This window comes from Doryrhamphus excisus, chromosome 6 (assembly GCF_030265055.1).
Source record: "Doryrhamphus excisus isolate RoL2022-K1 chromosome 6, RoL_Dexc_1.0, whole genome shotgun sequence".
NCBI lineage: Eukaryota > Metazoa > Chordata > Actinopteri > Syngnathiformes > Syngnathidae > Doryrhamphus > Doryrhamphus excisus.
Window position 1 is genome coordinate 23,179,323 of NC_080471.1, and position 14,878 is coordinate 23,194,200.

General features: G+C 41.3%; 1 protein-coding gene across 2 annotated transcripts in view; it reads left to right on the forward strand.

The window, feature by feature from the left end:
• LOC131130994 (large ribosomal subunit protein uL23m-like) overlaps positions 1-14,878 on the forward strand; it is a 43,554-nt gene that overhangs the window by 18,299 nt on the left and 10,377 nt on the right. For both annotated transcript variants that reach the window (XR_009130131.1, XM_058075232.1), the window contains exon 4: positions 104-177. Coding sequence is in view for 1 of the 2 variants with exons in the window: in XM_058075232.1 (XP_057931215.1) it covers positions 104-177 (74 nt within the window). In the remaining variant the exon portion in view is untranslated. The remainder of the gene's footprint in view (positions 1-103; positions 178-14,878) is intronic.

Genomic DNA, 14,878 nt, shown 5'->3' on the forward strand with positions numbered 1-14,878 from the left:
CTATTTTGCCTTTCATTTCCATTGTCCAACTGGAAATATATATTTTTTAATGAATATTTGAATTCAATGTAATTTTAACATATCATCTCCTCTTATTTGCCAGGTTCCAACAAGAAGAGGAATCACCTTAACCAGAGAGTTAAGCAGCCTGACTATAAAGTAGCGTATGTTCAACTGGTAAGAACACACAAACGCACATGTCCGCCTTTTTTCTCTTTTTGTGAGCAGTAACTTCACCCTTGTCTGTTTTGCTGTGGAAGGTGGAAGCCTCAACACTAAACTTTATTTAACTTTATTTCCTTACAAGTATGTTTAATGTGTTGGGCGGGCAAAAATGGCGCGTTAATGATGGTTATGAATTTATTTCATTAATTACGGCTGCATTGCGGTCGAGTGGTTAGCGCGCAGACCTCACAGCTAGGAGACCAGGGTTCAATTCCACCCTCGGCCATCTCTGTGTGGAGTTTGCATGTTCTCCCCGTGGGTTTTTTCCGGGTACTCCGGTTTCCTTCCACATTGCAAAAACATGCTAGGTTAATTAGCGACTCCAAATTGTCCATAGGTATGAATGTGAGTGTGAATGGTTGTTTGTCTATATGTGCCCTGTGATTGGCTGGCCACCAGTCCAGGGTGTACCCCGCCTCACGCCCGAAGACAGCTGGGATAGGCTCTAGCACCCCCCCGCGACCCTTGTGAGGATAAGCAGTAGAAAATGAATGAATTACATTGCGATTTGTACGTTAATTAACTCACCACCACTCAGTTATGATGACAGACCGTCGAGGGCGATAATACAATCTACCCTCAACTTAGTGCCTTTTGAAAACAACCCGTCTTGGTTCATAATAACACGGGTAAAGTGTGATGTGTGTTTTAGATTATCAGACATGTGTGCTATTTTTTTTAGCATGATTTTAATTTTCAGTTCATTTGGAGCTGTTACTACATCCACAGTTGTACCGTGTCATTTATCTTTTTGTTCCTAAAATACAGTAAAAAGGGCGTATTTCACATATAGTTCTAAATGGTGATTAATCATGATTAATTCATTTGAAAACTATTCATTTGATTAAATGTTTTAATCGTTTGTCGTTAATCAAGAATTGTTGTTGCTGCTGTTTTTGTCTCTCTACTCTCTCTCTACCAATCACAGGGCACATATAGACAAACAACCATTCACACTCACATTCATACCTATGGACAATTTGGAGTCGCCAATTAACCTAGCATGTTTTTGGAATGTGGGAGGAAACCGGAGAAAACCCACGCATGCACGGGGAGAACATGCAAACTCCACACAGAGATGGCCGAGGGTGGAATTGAACCCGGGTCTCCTAGCTGTGAGGTCTGCGCGCTAACCACACGACCGCCGTGCAGCCTGTATACAGTATGTTTATGTAAATATGCCTGATAATTTGTATACTGGCAGGGTTTCCCAAGGATTGTTTGAAGCTGTGGTGGAAGGCTGCATGGGACTCGTGTGTCATGTTGCTGCGGCATCACTGTACGAGTATCGGAGTATTATCAGAGTATACTTCATTATACCGGGATATCATCAACATCACACATAAACGACATTATTGTCAAAATGTTGTCGCCTTTTCAAATGCAACATAGTGTTTAGCCATTGTGTTTGGAATATGAAGATGTGTATTACATGATCTTTTGGTGGACTACAACATGAGTGTGAAAACAGAGCCATTATGTGGTGGAAAGTATGAACTTGCAGGATACCATCTTTGGGCCAACAGTGTCATCGTGTGGTGGAAAGTATGAACTGACTCAGTACCTGTATGACATCACACATAGCGTATCACAGCAGGGTGTGTCTCAATGGGCGTGTTTATGCATAAATTACGTACTTGGCACGCAATTCGTGGCCGGAAACGGTGCAAAATGGGCACAAAATGACCCCACACCCGCATTAACATATTTACACCTTGTCAAGTACTGTTTGCATCGAGTACACAACAATGAGACCCCTGTCGTAGCATCAATATCTTAAAGCTGGACACGCGATGTGTTTGTGTTGATTGACTTATATAGCATAGCATAAGCCATAAGTATTACAGTAACATGCAGAGCCAGGCAAAGTGTGTAAACAAATATGTCAGAAAGTGGAATGAAACTGAAGCGCGAGCGATCACACACACGCTATGACGAGCTACACATTTTACCGACTATTTTTCGTTTTCACGATAATAAGAAACAGGGTGAACGTCTATGCCAGTGGTGGGCAAATATTTTGACTGGTGGGCCGCATTGAGTTAACAAAATTGTTCGGGGGGCCAGAACATATATTTAACACATACACATGCACACACACGCTATTTTATGCTTATTTTATTTGTCTAATTTTATTATTTTATTGTTGTACTATTAGGTGTATGTTCTCATTTTTTCAGGAGCATTTTAAATATCAGACCACATCAAACTATGTCATTTAATTTAATTTATTTATTTTTACTAAATAAGACATCCGACTTGCAAGTCATGTTGCCAGTTTGTATGTTAAAAGTTGAAATACTTAAAAAGCAACTGGCGGACCGGATTCAAACACTTGGTGGGCCGTATTTGGCCCCCGGGCTGCAGTTTGCCCACCCCATGTGCTAGAGCAATTAGTTTGGGTAAAGGTACATAATTCTTATATAATTCAATAATTAGGGCTGTCAGCGGGAATTTCCTTTAATTTTTTTTGGAAGTGTGATGAACGTCTACACGTCCTGTTTGACCCTCGACCCACACCGTAGTTTAGGGGTGGGCAAATATTTTGACTGGTAGGCAGCATTGAGTTAACAAAACTGTCGGGGGGGCCAGAACATATATTTAACACACACACACTATTTCATGCTTATAATTTTCCTTGAATTATTTGTCTAATTTTATCTGTAAAATGACATATTTTAAATATCAGACCACATCAAACTATGTCATTTAATTTAATTTAATTATTTTATACATTTTTTTTTACTAAATAAGACATCCGTCTTGCAAGTCATGTTGCCAGTTTGTATGTTAAAAGTTGAAATACTTAAAAAGCAACTGGCGGGCCGGATTCAAACGCTTGGTGGGCCGCATGTGGCCCCCGGGCCGTAGTTTGCCCACCCCTGGTCTATGCAGTCACACGTGCGCAAATGCTAACAGAGCCGACAGGCTATTCTGGTGCATGTTTATTCAAATAAACATAAGCACAGTGATTTTTGGTTCTTGTTTTCCAAGTTATTATGGTCAGTATGTGCGTAAATAATAATCCATATATGTACATATCCATTCATATAATATGAACATTGTTTTGTTGTGGAATTCATTCCACATTCCTTAGAGCCCAGTTTTCTGTACTTGTCACTGGCCATTCCCGACACACCTTAGATACTTTCTTAATCTTTAACGATTAATCTATTATTAATAATTAATGTGTCTATTAATTATACTTAGTATTAGCAGTGTCAATAAGTAAAACTACCCCCCAATAGACATAGACTTTCTTTATTGTCTTTGCACAATAACACAGCAGTGAAATTGCCAACAAAATGTCGTTGCCTGGTAAAAAAAAAAAAAAAAAAAAGTAAAAAAAATAAATACAAAAATAATATAATAAAATAAATAAAAATAATAATAACAAACAATAATAAATAATAACAATAAATAATAATGTGGAGAATAAATAGATTACATCAAATATGAACAATATACAGTGTAAACAGTAATTTGTGCAAATAATTTAAATAATTTAGAATAAATAACAATAATGTAAAGTTTTAGTTGTGCGTGTGGGCAGGTAGAGGGGCTTATTTGGCACTCAGCAGTCAAGATTATTATTTTTTCTTGCATTTTGAGCTTACATCAATGTCAGCGCTTGTTTATGCGGAGCTTTCCAGGCAACCATCTGTCTTGAAATGGATAAATAATGAAAATTGCGTAAACATAAGCGGTAGAAAATGAATGAATAACAATTTTCATGCATAATTAAAACGGCCATGAAACTTTCAAAAGTGGTGACATCCTCTTTTTTTTTTCCTGTTACCAAGGAAGTGGTCTGGAATTCCCTGCAAAGTGTGAGGTGCAGCCTCTGTCTCACCATGCCCCCCCCCCCCCCCCCCCCCCCATTCGGTGTGTATTATTTACGCAATACAGAGACACAGAGGATCCAAGTGCGCTCACACTGTGCGTACGTAGCTGCCAACTACCAACACTATCTACTGAAGTTAACATTCTGATGTTTTTGTGTGGCTATAAAATACACCAAAAGCCACGATTTTAACCTTTTTTCGTCTCATGCGGGCCTAACTGCTTCAGAGATTTCGTGCTCTGAGCAGTTTAGTGTGCCATCACCAAATTATGCGACGATGGTCTCAAACATGCGGCCCGTGGGCCAAATGTGGTCCGCAGGACACTAGTTTGAGGCCCCCGCCTTGATATGAAAGTTTAATGTTAGTGCGCCCCGCGCAAGTTTGATATGGATGCTGTATGGTATCATGTACCCAGAAAAAATTATTACGTTTGATTCATGTTCATGTTAAAGGTTAAATAACTGTTAATAGTTATCCTCCCTATCCGTGTGGAAGTGGTAAGTTTTTGGCTATTTAAGTTTAAAGGAAATAACTTGAAGGCTACCGTTTAGGTCGCTAGCTCTCTAGTTTGCGAGTTAGCATGTGTCTCAAGACCCTGCAGTTGCGCAATATGTTGTAAATAAAAAGAGTATAAATGTGACTATAGTCGTGTTTTGTCATGTCTACAGGGCTCTAATAATGCTTTGTTCATTTTAATATGAAAAAAAAATAATTTGTCTCCCCACCAACTATATATGGTTTCTTAAGTTTTTATTATTTGCCGTTTTATTATTATTATTATATTTATTTATTACTGATTGATTGATTTTCTTTATTCTTGATTTGTTTATTTATTTTTCATCTTATTTTGTGCAGAAAAATAAAAATGAAGATATTTGAGAACAGTGGAATGTTTTATCAGAGCTTTTATTGTAGAAAATCGGAACCAAAGCACTGAAAAAGTTTGTATATTTTTCTGTTTTTTGGAAAACCTGATGTGGCCCAGCCTTGCCCAGACCCTAGCTCCAGTGGCCCCCAGGTAAATTGAGTTTGAGACCCCTAGATTTTGTTTTAACTTGCCCCGGGCCATCGGTACATTGTTATTGTCAAGTTTACGTGCCATCACTTCATTACACAACATGCTGACTTTGTGACTTACTCTATATTGAGTTGTCATTGATAACTGGCGGGCGCGACGACGCCATTAATCAAATAACATGTACGCTGTGCCAGCATATGTCTGTCCGTGTGTGGACAAGCAAGCGGGGGCTTTGACTTTGTGGGTTATTTTGAGTCATTCTGTTTATTTCTGTCAATGGCAAGCGGTTGTTTGGGTTCATTATATGACATCTCGACTTGACATGCACACTGTTGTGATGGGCCCTGGCCCACCTTTTTTTTTAAATTGTTGGATATAAACCCAATATCTGGACTATTTCATTGGCTGTACACGCTTTGGCTTTGCACACACCTCTACACACTCGCACAACAACCCAAGAGAACCCTCTCTTTTGCAGCAGTAGGTACAAAACAAGATTGTTCCTAATTGACTCCACATGTGGGAGAGTGTTCTGTAGGTCGATGCTCACACCAAGGCCCCCAATCCTACCCTTGTCCTTCCCTCTCCCCCCTGCCTCCCAGCCCTCCTTTCCCCGTGCTCCTTCCATCAGCTAATATTGCAGCTGTAATGCATTTGTTCTTTCTCATTCCTTACTCTCGGTTTGTGGTTAAGGGGGAGGCCTCCTGTTAGCGGGGTTCCGTGACGGCCATTTTCCTCAAGCTTAGATGGGGATGGGGGGGACCCGACCGACTATTGGGAGGGGGGGCTGCATGTGTGAAATCTGCACCGTGTGTGGGAAAGTGTATGTGTGTATGGGGAGGGAGGGGGGGGGGCTGCAAGGGGCTGAGCAGGGGAGTTGACTAAGGCCATGATGGAGTCATGCCAGAGCGGGGAGGTCCAGAGACGGGGCAAAGCTATCAGTATATATTTGTGTGTGAAACGGAGTATACTGTGGGTGCTGTGGCGGTAAAAAGAGTATTTAAATTAAAAATATATATTATTGAGTCAATCATTGTTTGTGCCTTTGGCTGCAGTCACTGGGACTGGTGTGTTCATTTTTTATACAGTAAACCTCGGATATATCGGACTCGGATATATCGGAAATTCGCTCACAACGGACAGATAAAAAAGAAACGATTTTTCTGTAATGCATTTCCAATAAAAATTCATTGCATATATCGGATTTTTTTATAACGGATTTCGCCTATTTCGGACAAAATCTCCAGTCCCGTTCCAATGCATTTCCATGAAATTTCCCTCGCATATATCGGATGGCCGCATCGTGGCGCTCCGATTCGCCGAATCGTGACAGGCCGCTATACGACGTCATTTGCAGCGTTTGCAGCGTTGCCTGCGCGTCCAGGTACATTGGAAACATAGTCAAGGAAGTGCCTTTTTATAACGGATAAAATCCAATTTACGCATATACCGGATATAATTCCGATATATGCGTAAAACGGACATTTTCCGGTATACGCATATAACGGATTTCGCTTATATCGGACAAAACCAGTGGGAACAATTGAATCCGATATATCCGAGGTTTTGTGATTGGCTGGCGACCAGTCTAGGGTGTACCCCGCCTTACGCCCGAAGACAGCTGGGATAGGCTCCAGCACCCCCCCCCCCCCGCGACCCTCGTGAGGAAAAGCGGTAGAAAATGAATGAATGAATATCCGAGGTTTACTGTATTTTCCATCATTTTTCCACATATAAAAAATATTGTTTCATTCTACTAATATATACCTTTAGTCAATAGTATAGTCCATATAGTTTCTCTCCTTATGGTCTAGCAGCGGTAAGTGAGCTGAGTGATGAGGCTGCATATTGAAAGCTCCCTGTAAGTGACTCCGGGAATATATGAATGAGATGTTGGATCGGTGTTAGCGTTTCTGAATGATTCGTTTAAGTGTCAGCAGATTCAACATAGTGGGTGAGCTCATTAATGTTGACATTGTTTCGTGTTACTTACAGTGTTATAAAGGACATCCGAAGGCTAATTCATTTGCATATTTTGTTGCACGGTCGAGTCATAATACTGAACTTTTCAAAAAGTGATGGTATCCATGTATAGAAGGGAATCTCAGACATTTTCCTAATGTTGTTTTCAGCAAAGAGGGGAGGAACCGGTGTTTGTGTTCTGTGTTGGCCAGTGCATGGCACTTCCAGGTACCCGTTGGATGCTTGGAGACATTTAGCATAGAGATTCACATGTTAAACTCTGTTTGACGGATGTTTTGCACACAATGAAAGCAAGTGAAGAGATCATCCGAGGTGATTCCCATTGCGCCGATCGGTATAATAATTACAGAATTAATTTGGTCAAACAATAATCCGTGAACACACGTAGGTACACAGATGGTCTGTTGTGTTTGTTACAAAGTTTGGACCTCGTAATGACGAGGTAAGCACCTGGTTTTGTTAAAAAATTTAAACTGAATGACTCAACATTTGTAACTACAGCAGTTTTGTAGTTGTTCAATTGTGAAACCCAATTTTTTTCATATATTTTTTGTTATATAATAGTCAATTGGTGGTGACAAAATATTTGGGAATGACTTGTTTTCATGATGATGACTAAGAAAGAGAATCGGACCCATAGTTGTAGCATACAATTGTATATTTCTTTGGTGTCCTCCTGTAACCTTTCCCAGTCGAGATGATTTGTTTGAGAGCGAGAGTGACCAAAAAAGAAGAAAGAAACGAGAACTGAAACAACCCCGTCAAAGCAATTATTGAGTCAGGACCTGGTTTCTGTCTTTGTTTGACTGACACTAGATGGCAACATTTTGCCTCATGTTTTCCTTAACCTCCCTGCAGATCATTTTTCACTTTCCGCTGCTTCAAAATCTCTTCCATCAGTTGTAAGTTTGAACAGTGGGTCCCACTTTTTGTTGCCATTTCGAGGCGCAATCATCATTTAACCCCTACATTTGCACCCTGACTTTTATTTTTCGGAATGATATATCTACTATCTTTGCAGTGCAACATGTGAATAAATATTATTTATGCAAACAACAGGTGCCTGATATTGTTCTGCATATTGAATGTTTCTTAAATTGGCATTTAAACATTAAAAAACAATATATTCTCAGTAGAGTCGTCCCGCAGAAAACAGCTCCGACACTTATTCGAACCATCTTAGGAACACAGTAGTGCCTCTGACACATCACCCGATTTTAGGTTTACAGTATCTGATTGGTACGGGGGTAGGAAGAGGTGCAGGATGGGGGTGCGTTCAACCCCATGTTCTCTGGTCTGAATAAAACTGCGGCTCTGTGGAGCTGCCGGGCCGACGAGGAGGGGGGGGGGGGGGGATGTTGCTTATCTGTGTGGAATTTTATTATTTTCAACTATTTGGATTGCTGTGGCTCCCCACTCTCATCCTCCCCCACCCCCCCCCCAACACCCCCACCCTCTTCTTCCTTTTCACCTAGTCACGCAAACACAGGCTTTCCTCACACAGCCCTGTCTGCCTGCCTGGCCGCCACTTGGCTTCCTTCCCTTCTCTGTCCCGCCTCACCCTTGCTTATCGCATCAATTACCATGTTTAACTTGTGCCACTTTGCCCTCATCGACCTCTGTGTTCGGTCCGGTTTTCTGTCTTATATAGCATGAAGGGAAATTCATCACATGAGACCGGTATTATTAGCTCGTGTTGTTCTGATGTAATCTATATGTAGTTACATTGCAACACCCCGACTTCCATTGTTGTCACTCTTAGTGAAACGCAGTCTTGTATATCAAACAGAAGTTCACCTTGACCTCAGCATCAGCATGCCAACAAAAATGTGTTCTCTGGTTACTGTACAGTTCGGCGCACTGGTGATTCTCCTGAAAGGGATACCACCGAAGGGTGCAGTCACTTCGAGGGGCATGACGCACATGACTCCAGTGATTTAAAGCTATAGCCATATGAAAATATACTGCAGACATATTGGATAAACGGGGGAAACTGTTGAATGTTTTGTGTAAAAGACGCTGTGACGCTTGCAGCCCATTTGGTAATGGTAATGGCAGTGTTTGTTAGAGCTAACTATGGTAATGGTAATGGTTTGATTTCATTTCAACATGCATCAGATTACAATTGAATGCATCACATAATCAGGTCACAGTTCCACATGTCCAAAAGGAGTAGGAAGAAGCAAAGCTTATTAAATCCTACCCCTCCATCTGGTACTTTTACAATCAGTAACTGGTACATTTGTTCACTTCCTGCTTTCCATAATACAGTTTAAGTGTTTTTTTTGTTTTTTTTTAATAATGTACCTCGTACCGAAGTACGGGGTGATATGAGCATCCAATGCCATAATGGGTACCATCATCGTTGTGCATTGTTTGATTTCCTTACTCAATCCATTCCATAGTTTGATTCCACATACTGAAATGCTATGGCTAGCGTAACGTAGTCCTAGCGTAGAAGTGTTTCAAATGTACTTCTTCCCTGAGATCATATTTCTCCTCTCTTGTAGAGAAGTATTGGATGACATTTTTAGCTAATTAGGTAATATTTTTAGCTTTATGCATTATTTTAGCTGTTTAAAGATGAACTATATCAGCAAGTTGAATATTTGTGATTTTAGAAATAAGGAGTTAGTATGTTCTCTGTAGGCGGCATTATGAATTATCCTTACTGACCTTTTTTGCAGTACATTTAGCAACCATTGCTCACCATTTTGTGAAAAAGACTATTGAATAATACGAAATGGTGGAACTTCGTTTTCAGCTGCTGTTCATTGCACCTTGTTAACCGTAAACAGCGTAGTCCGCACACAATGTGACTAAAATTGAGTCAAGGAAGTCTGTATTAAAATCAGATGACATCTGCATTGATGCACAATGTGAACTTCAGAATGTTTGTGTGGTATTTTTCCGATTTGTTGCGTCAATAGCAACAACAACGCATATTTGTTATATTTGTCAGTTTCATGTCAATGGAATATATAACTAGAGAACGATGGCAATAAAATGTTTATTGATTATTTTCATTTTCATGGAGAATCCCAGAAGGTCGGCAGGGCTAACGGCTCATGGTTCTTCTTTTGTTTTCTTCAAGTGATCCTTATTTTATCTCGTCACTCAGTAGCACCTTCTCTCATCTTTCTTATTTCCTCCCATCTTTCCTCCCGTTACCCCTCATTTAGATCGCCATGGCAACACATATGCACAAACGTGCATGCTCGTAACCTTCCTTGATTACTTCTGACCCCCTGACCTGTAATGACACAGCTGCCACTTTGATCAGCCAATCAGCACACGGCGCCACCCAGGTTCTCAGCGGGGCAGCCACAGGCCTGATAAAGCTCTCTGATAGGCCCCTGCTGATGCATTTCCTGTTTTGGTATGCGTCTTCGTTTTTTTTTTATTTTCTCCACCAGCTGGTCCTGCATTCCTCGGAGTCGAAGAGGGGGCAGGGGCATTGCCTGGATGTTTACGTTGCATGTGCACGTAGGGGTGACTGAATGTGTTTTTGTGTTGGGGCCTTAGTGTGTGCGTGCGTGTGCATGTGTGTGTGTTTGGTAGCCTAGATAGTTGTAGCTGTGGAGCTCGAAGGTGATTGGGCTGTTGTTTACATGCGTTGTTGAGGGAGAAATTTGGTACATTGTGGGGGTTGGGGGTGACATAGATGGAAGGGATAATGACAGTGAACAGCTGTTAATGTGTGTGTTTATGTGTGTGTGTGTGTTATGGGGGGGGGGGTGGATGATCGAGATAGGCGAGGTTTAGGTGTGACTTTCAAAAGTGGGCGGTTCAAGATCTGATTCACCGTTTTGTTGTTCATCACATCCAGCATTGGGAATATTTGCTTGTGTTTCTTGTTGTTGTTGTTGTTGTTGTTGTTGTTATCGTCCGAGTGTCCACTTCAACACCAGATGGATGTTGATATCTTTGTGGGTGGTTGGGTGTGTATTTAGATGGTGATGAGCCTTTTCCTGAGAGCTCTGTTACCGAGGTCCGATGTCTCCAGTAGCAGACTGGGGAGCGGACATGTCCGGACATGCACACACATACTTAGTTTGTTACCAGGCAGAAGTATCAAAGTAGACGTTTGTATTTATTTATGTCTCACACCACACACTGTATAGTCTCTTTCCTACGTCTTACACCATCTTAGAACTCATACACCTGCCTGACTCTTGATCTTTGTTCCACGAAGTGTGCACAAATTAGTGCCGCCATCCTAAGGACCTCTCTAAGGACATCGATATGTTTTGTGTACAGGTACATATCCATTAGGATTTGCTGCTTGATCTGCTCATACACATAATTAACTGTACTCAACGCATTGGCTCAGTTTGTTTTCTTCCTAGTAGGTAACACCGATCCATAGCCATTCCGGTTTTACTTTTTTATCTTTGTATAAAAATTGTACGGACCAATACATTTGCGTAGGTTTGTGCATCCTATCCATCCATTCACCCAACACTTATCTGAGGTCAAGGAAACCCAGATTTCCTCTACATTAAAAACAAAAATGACTTGCCCATGGGGAATCTTTAAGGTGAGAACTACTTGCCCGAACTTGCCCCATGTAAAATGAAAAGACTGCCATAATGATATCATCTCATTTTTTGTGGCATCACATGAGAATCTCAAATAAAGATGAAATGATTATCATTTCTTACGGTTGTTTTCCGACATAGATCATAACGTTGCATGGAAATCCGTATTGTCAAGAGACTTCTCGGCACTTTGCCTTTTTATATAAGTTGTGCACCACAATGAAACATTATTGAATAGACACATTTAAAGTGTTTTTAATCCAGAAAAAAATGCTCAATGGTCAAACAATAATTTGTGAAGCAAAGGTGAGAAAAATACACAGAGAAATGGAAGCACTAGATTTTGTAGCTTGTGCAAAATCAGCACTTGGTATTGGATCTAATGGGTGGTGTTTCATTGTGACCACTTCAAATTGTCACAGCAATGTGATCATTTGATTTGCTGCCGCTAATAAAATACTCGTTTAGGAGGCACTGTTTCATCACTTTTTGCTGTTTTCCTTCAGAAGTTGTTGAAGAATTAGACCATGTTGGCAGGGACGCCATGATAGATGTTTTCCTAGTCAAACCATCGCTGATTGGTTGATCGCGAACAAGAACGGGTGTGGGTAAAACGCGGACTGTCGACTATGGACCGCGGTCTAAATAAACGATTCTGATTGGTCCATTTCAAGATTTGCAAGGATTGGTTTGGAAATTACCATCGGAATTACGCAGTCTGTGTTTTACCAAAAAAACTCTTGGCAGTATGGCATGCCAAAGTACACTTGCCCGACGGGAATATCACTGATTGGATTTACTTGCCCCAATTTTGTTTTAACTTGCCCCGGGCTATCGGTACATCGTTATTGTCGAGTCCTGTGGTAGATCCCTAGGATTTCCCAATGTTCTCCAACGTTGGGTCTTCCAGTCAGCCATGCCCTTTAACGTATTTCAGGGATCCCAGGGTTTTCCCAGGGCAGCTGAGAGATATAGTCTCTCCAACGTGTCCAGGGTCTTCCCCGACGCTTCGGACATGCCCTTGAACATCTTTCAGGGAGGTGTTTGGGAGGCATCCCGAACTCTCTTCTTGACTGTTTAGAGCAGGGGTGCTCACACTTTTTCAGCATGCGAGCTACTTTTAAAATGACCGAGTCAAAATGATCTACCCACTACAAAAATGCAAAACATCTATTTATTTTCAAATGTATTGAGGATTATTTGTACGTACAATGTATGTTGATGTACCTTACATAACCAAATGAGCCAATATTGCAAAACACACATAATTAACTATTAACATTTTTTGTAATTACCTGAGTTTACTTTGATGACTTGCACTGAATTGAATCAGCCAGGGATGCATAGTCCGGACAGTAGCTGCTGATAGCCAGCCTCAAGCACACTTCCAAATGTTTATCAGTCATGGATAATATCCGTATCATAATATCCGTATAATATTCCATATCCGTATGGAAGTGATATGTTTTTTGCCTTTTTACTTGGTCCAGTTTTTGCCTTTTTACTTGGTCCAGCTCCTTCACTCATTTTAGTGACCATAAACTTTAGCGAGGGCTTTAAAATCTCGCAATTCGCCGACTAGCTTAGCACTTTGCATCGCTGTTTACGCATGAGCGGTGACCTAAAGGTCAAAATTCAGTTGTCATCTGACTGGTTGTCCTGTATGTCAATCAAGTAACGGGGATGGATGATAGGCTGACATCGTAAGTTCTGCTGCACTTAGAGACGTTGTTTGATTTGATTGGTCGCCCGAAGGGCAACATTCAGTTGTCATCTGAATGGCTGCCCTGTATGTCAATCAAGTGACGGCATTGATGCTGGGATGATATTTTTTTAATGTCACGCCGCGATCGACCAGTACCACCTCCGCGATCGACCGGTAGCTCGCGATCGACTTAATGAGCACCCCTGGTTTAGAGGTACAAGATGAGGAAAATTTGTCGCCGCATCAAACCACTGCCGCTGGGCAGTGATTGACAAAGGGATATCCACACTTTCAACAGACGTCTTTTTCGTGTCTCACCGCGCAAACCAGCCCCACACCGCCTTCCCTTGCTCATCCAATCAGTAGTTAGAACTCATTGTTGTTCATATTTGATGTCATCTAAGTCTATGATTCTATCTATGATTCTATAATAGATGCATTGACGGACTTGCGGTGAGTCCAATTTTACATACTCTATTTTAAAAAATGCCAATTTGCTCCACTTTAGTCTTAAAAAAAGATATCACATAGTTCGGAAATGGGAACTGCATGCGGCTCCGGTGTCACGGTCTGCTGACCTTCGGCCTCGTGGTAGTCCAGACTTGTCCAAACATTTAAAAAAAGGCTTTGCTGATACTTTGAAATAACCGAAGCACAAAGTTAAATAATGTGTTAGCTGTCGGTATTCAAAAGCCAAAACGGTGCAGCAGATAAGCCAGACAAGTGAGTCAACGCCAACAGACCTTTAGTAGCCCCTTTCTTTTACACTCTACCGACTGTTTTGACTTCCTGGACCACCTCCAAATACCTCCTCAGTAGTGCTTATATTTGCTTATGGTGGTTGCAGAAAATGTTGAAGAGAAAAATAGTTTGTTCAGAACTAATTTGAATCAGATTTTCCGAAGGGGGACAACCCTTTTCATTTCTTTTTAATACCGATTCCACTCTCTGTCTACCCCCCACCATCCGCCCCCCCACTTCCACATCTGTCCCTCACTCGTCTGTTCTTGGAATGCAGGACTGAGGTCTGGACAGAGGAGTTGCAGGGAAGTGAGGTTCTCATTGTGGATGTGTTTCTGTGTCATTGAGATAAAGTGAGAGTGAACGTGTGGGCCACCCAGGGGCCTGGCAGCTGAAGCTGTTTACAATCATCTGGCCACATCGCTCCTCTACGGCTTTTACATATTTTTTCCTGCTTCTCACTCTTCTGCTCAGCCTTTTTCTGTGATTACAGATGATTAAAAAAAATACTCCTCAATGAAGTAATATCATACGAAGAATCGACCGGGTGTCACGGTTACCCTCTCTTATGGGGGCAGTTGCGATGCTTGGACAGATTTGGTTGATCTGTGCAGCTTTTCGGAGAATTTTCAATCAAAATTCCCAAGTCTGACGGCAGGTTTTGAGCGAGTGCGCAACATTTATTTAAACTTCACACTAATCAGTTGTCAACTACTTTTGGTACAGTAATAACTTAACGCAGTACTTATTATAAACTAAAAGAAGTGCAATCACAGTGTTGCTCCCTCTGCTAAAATCTGTAGCCTTACAAGATGAACGT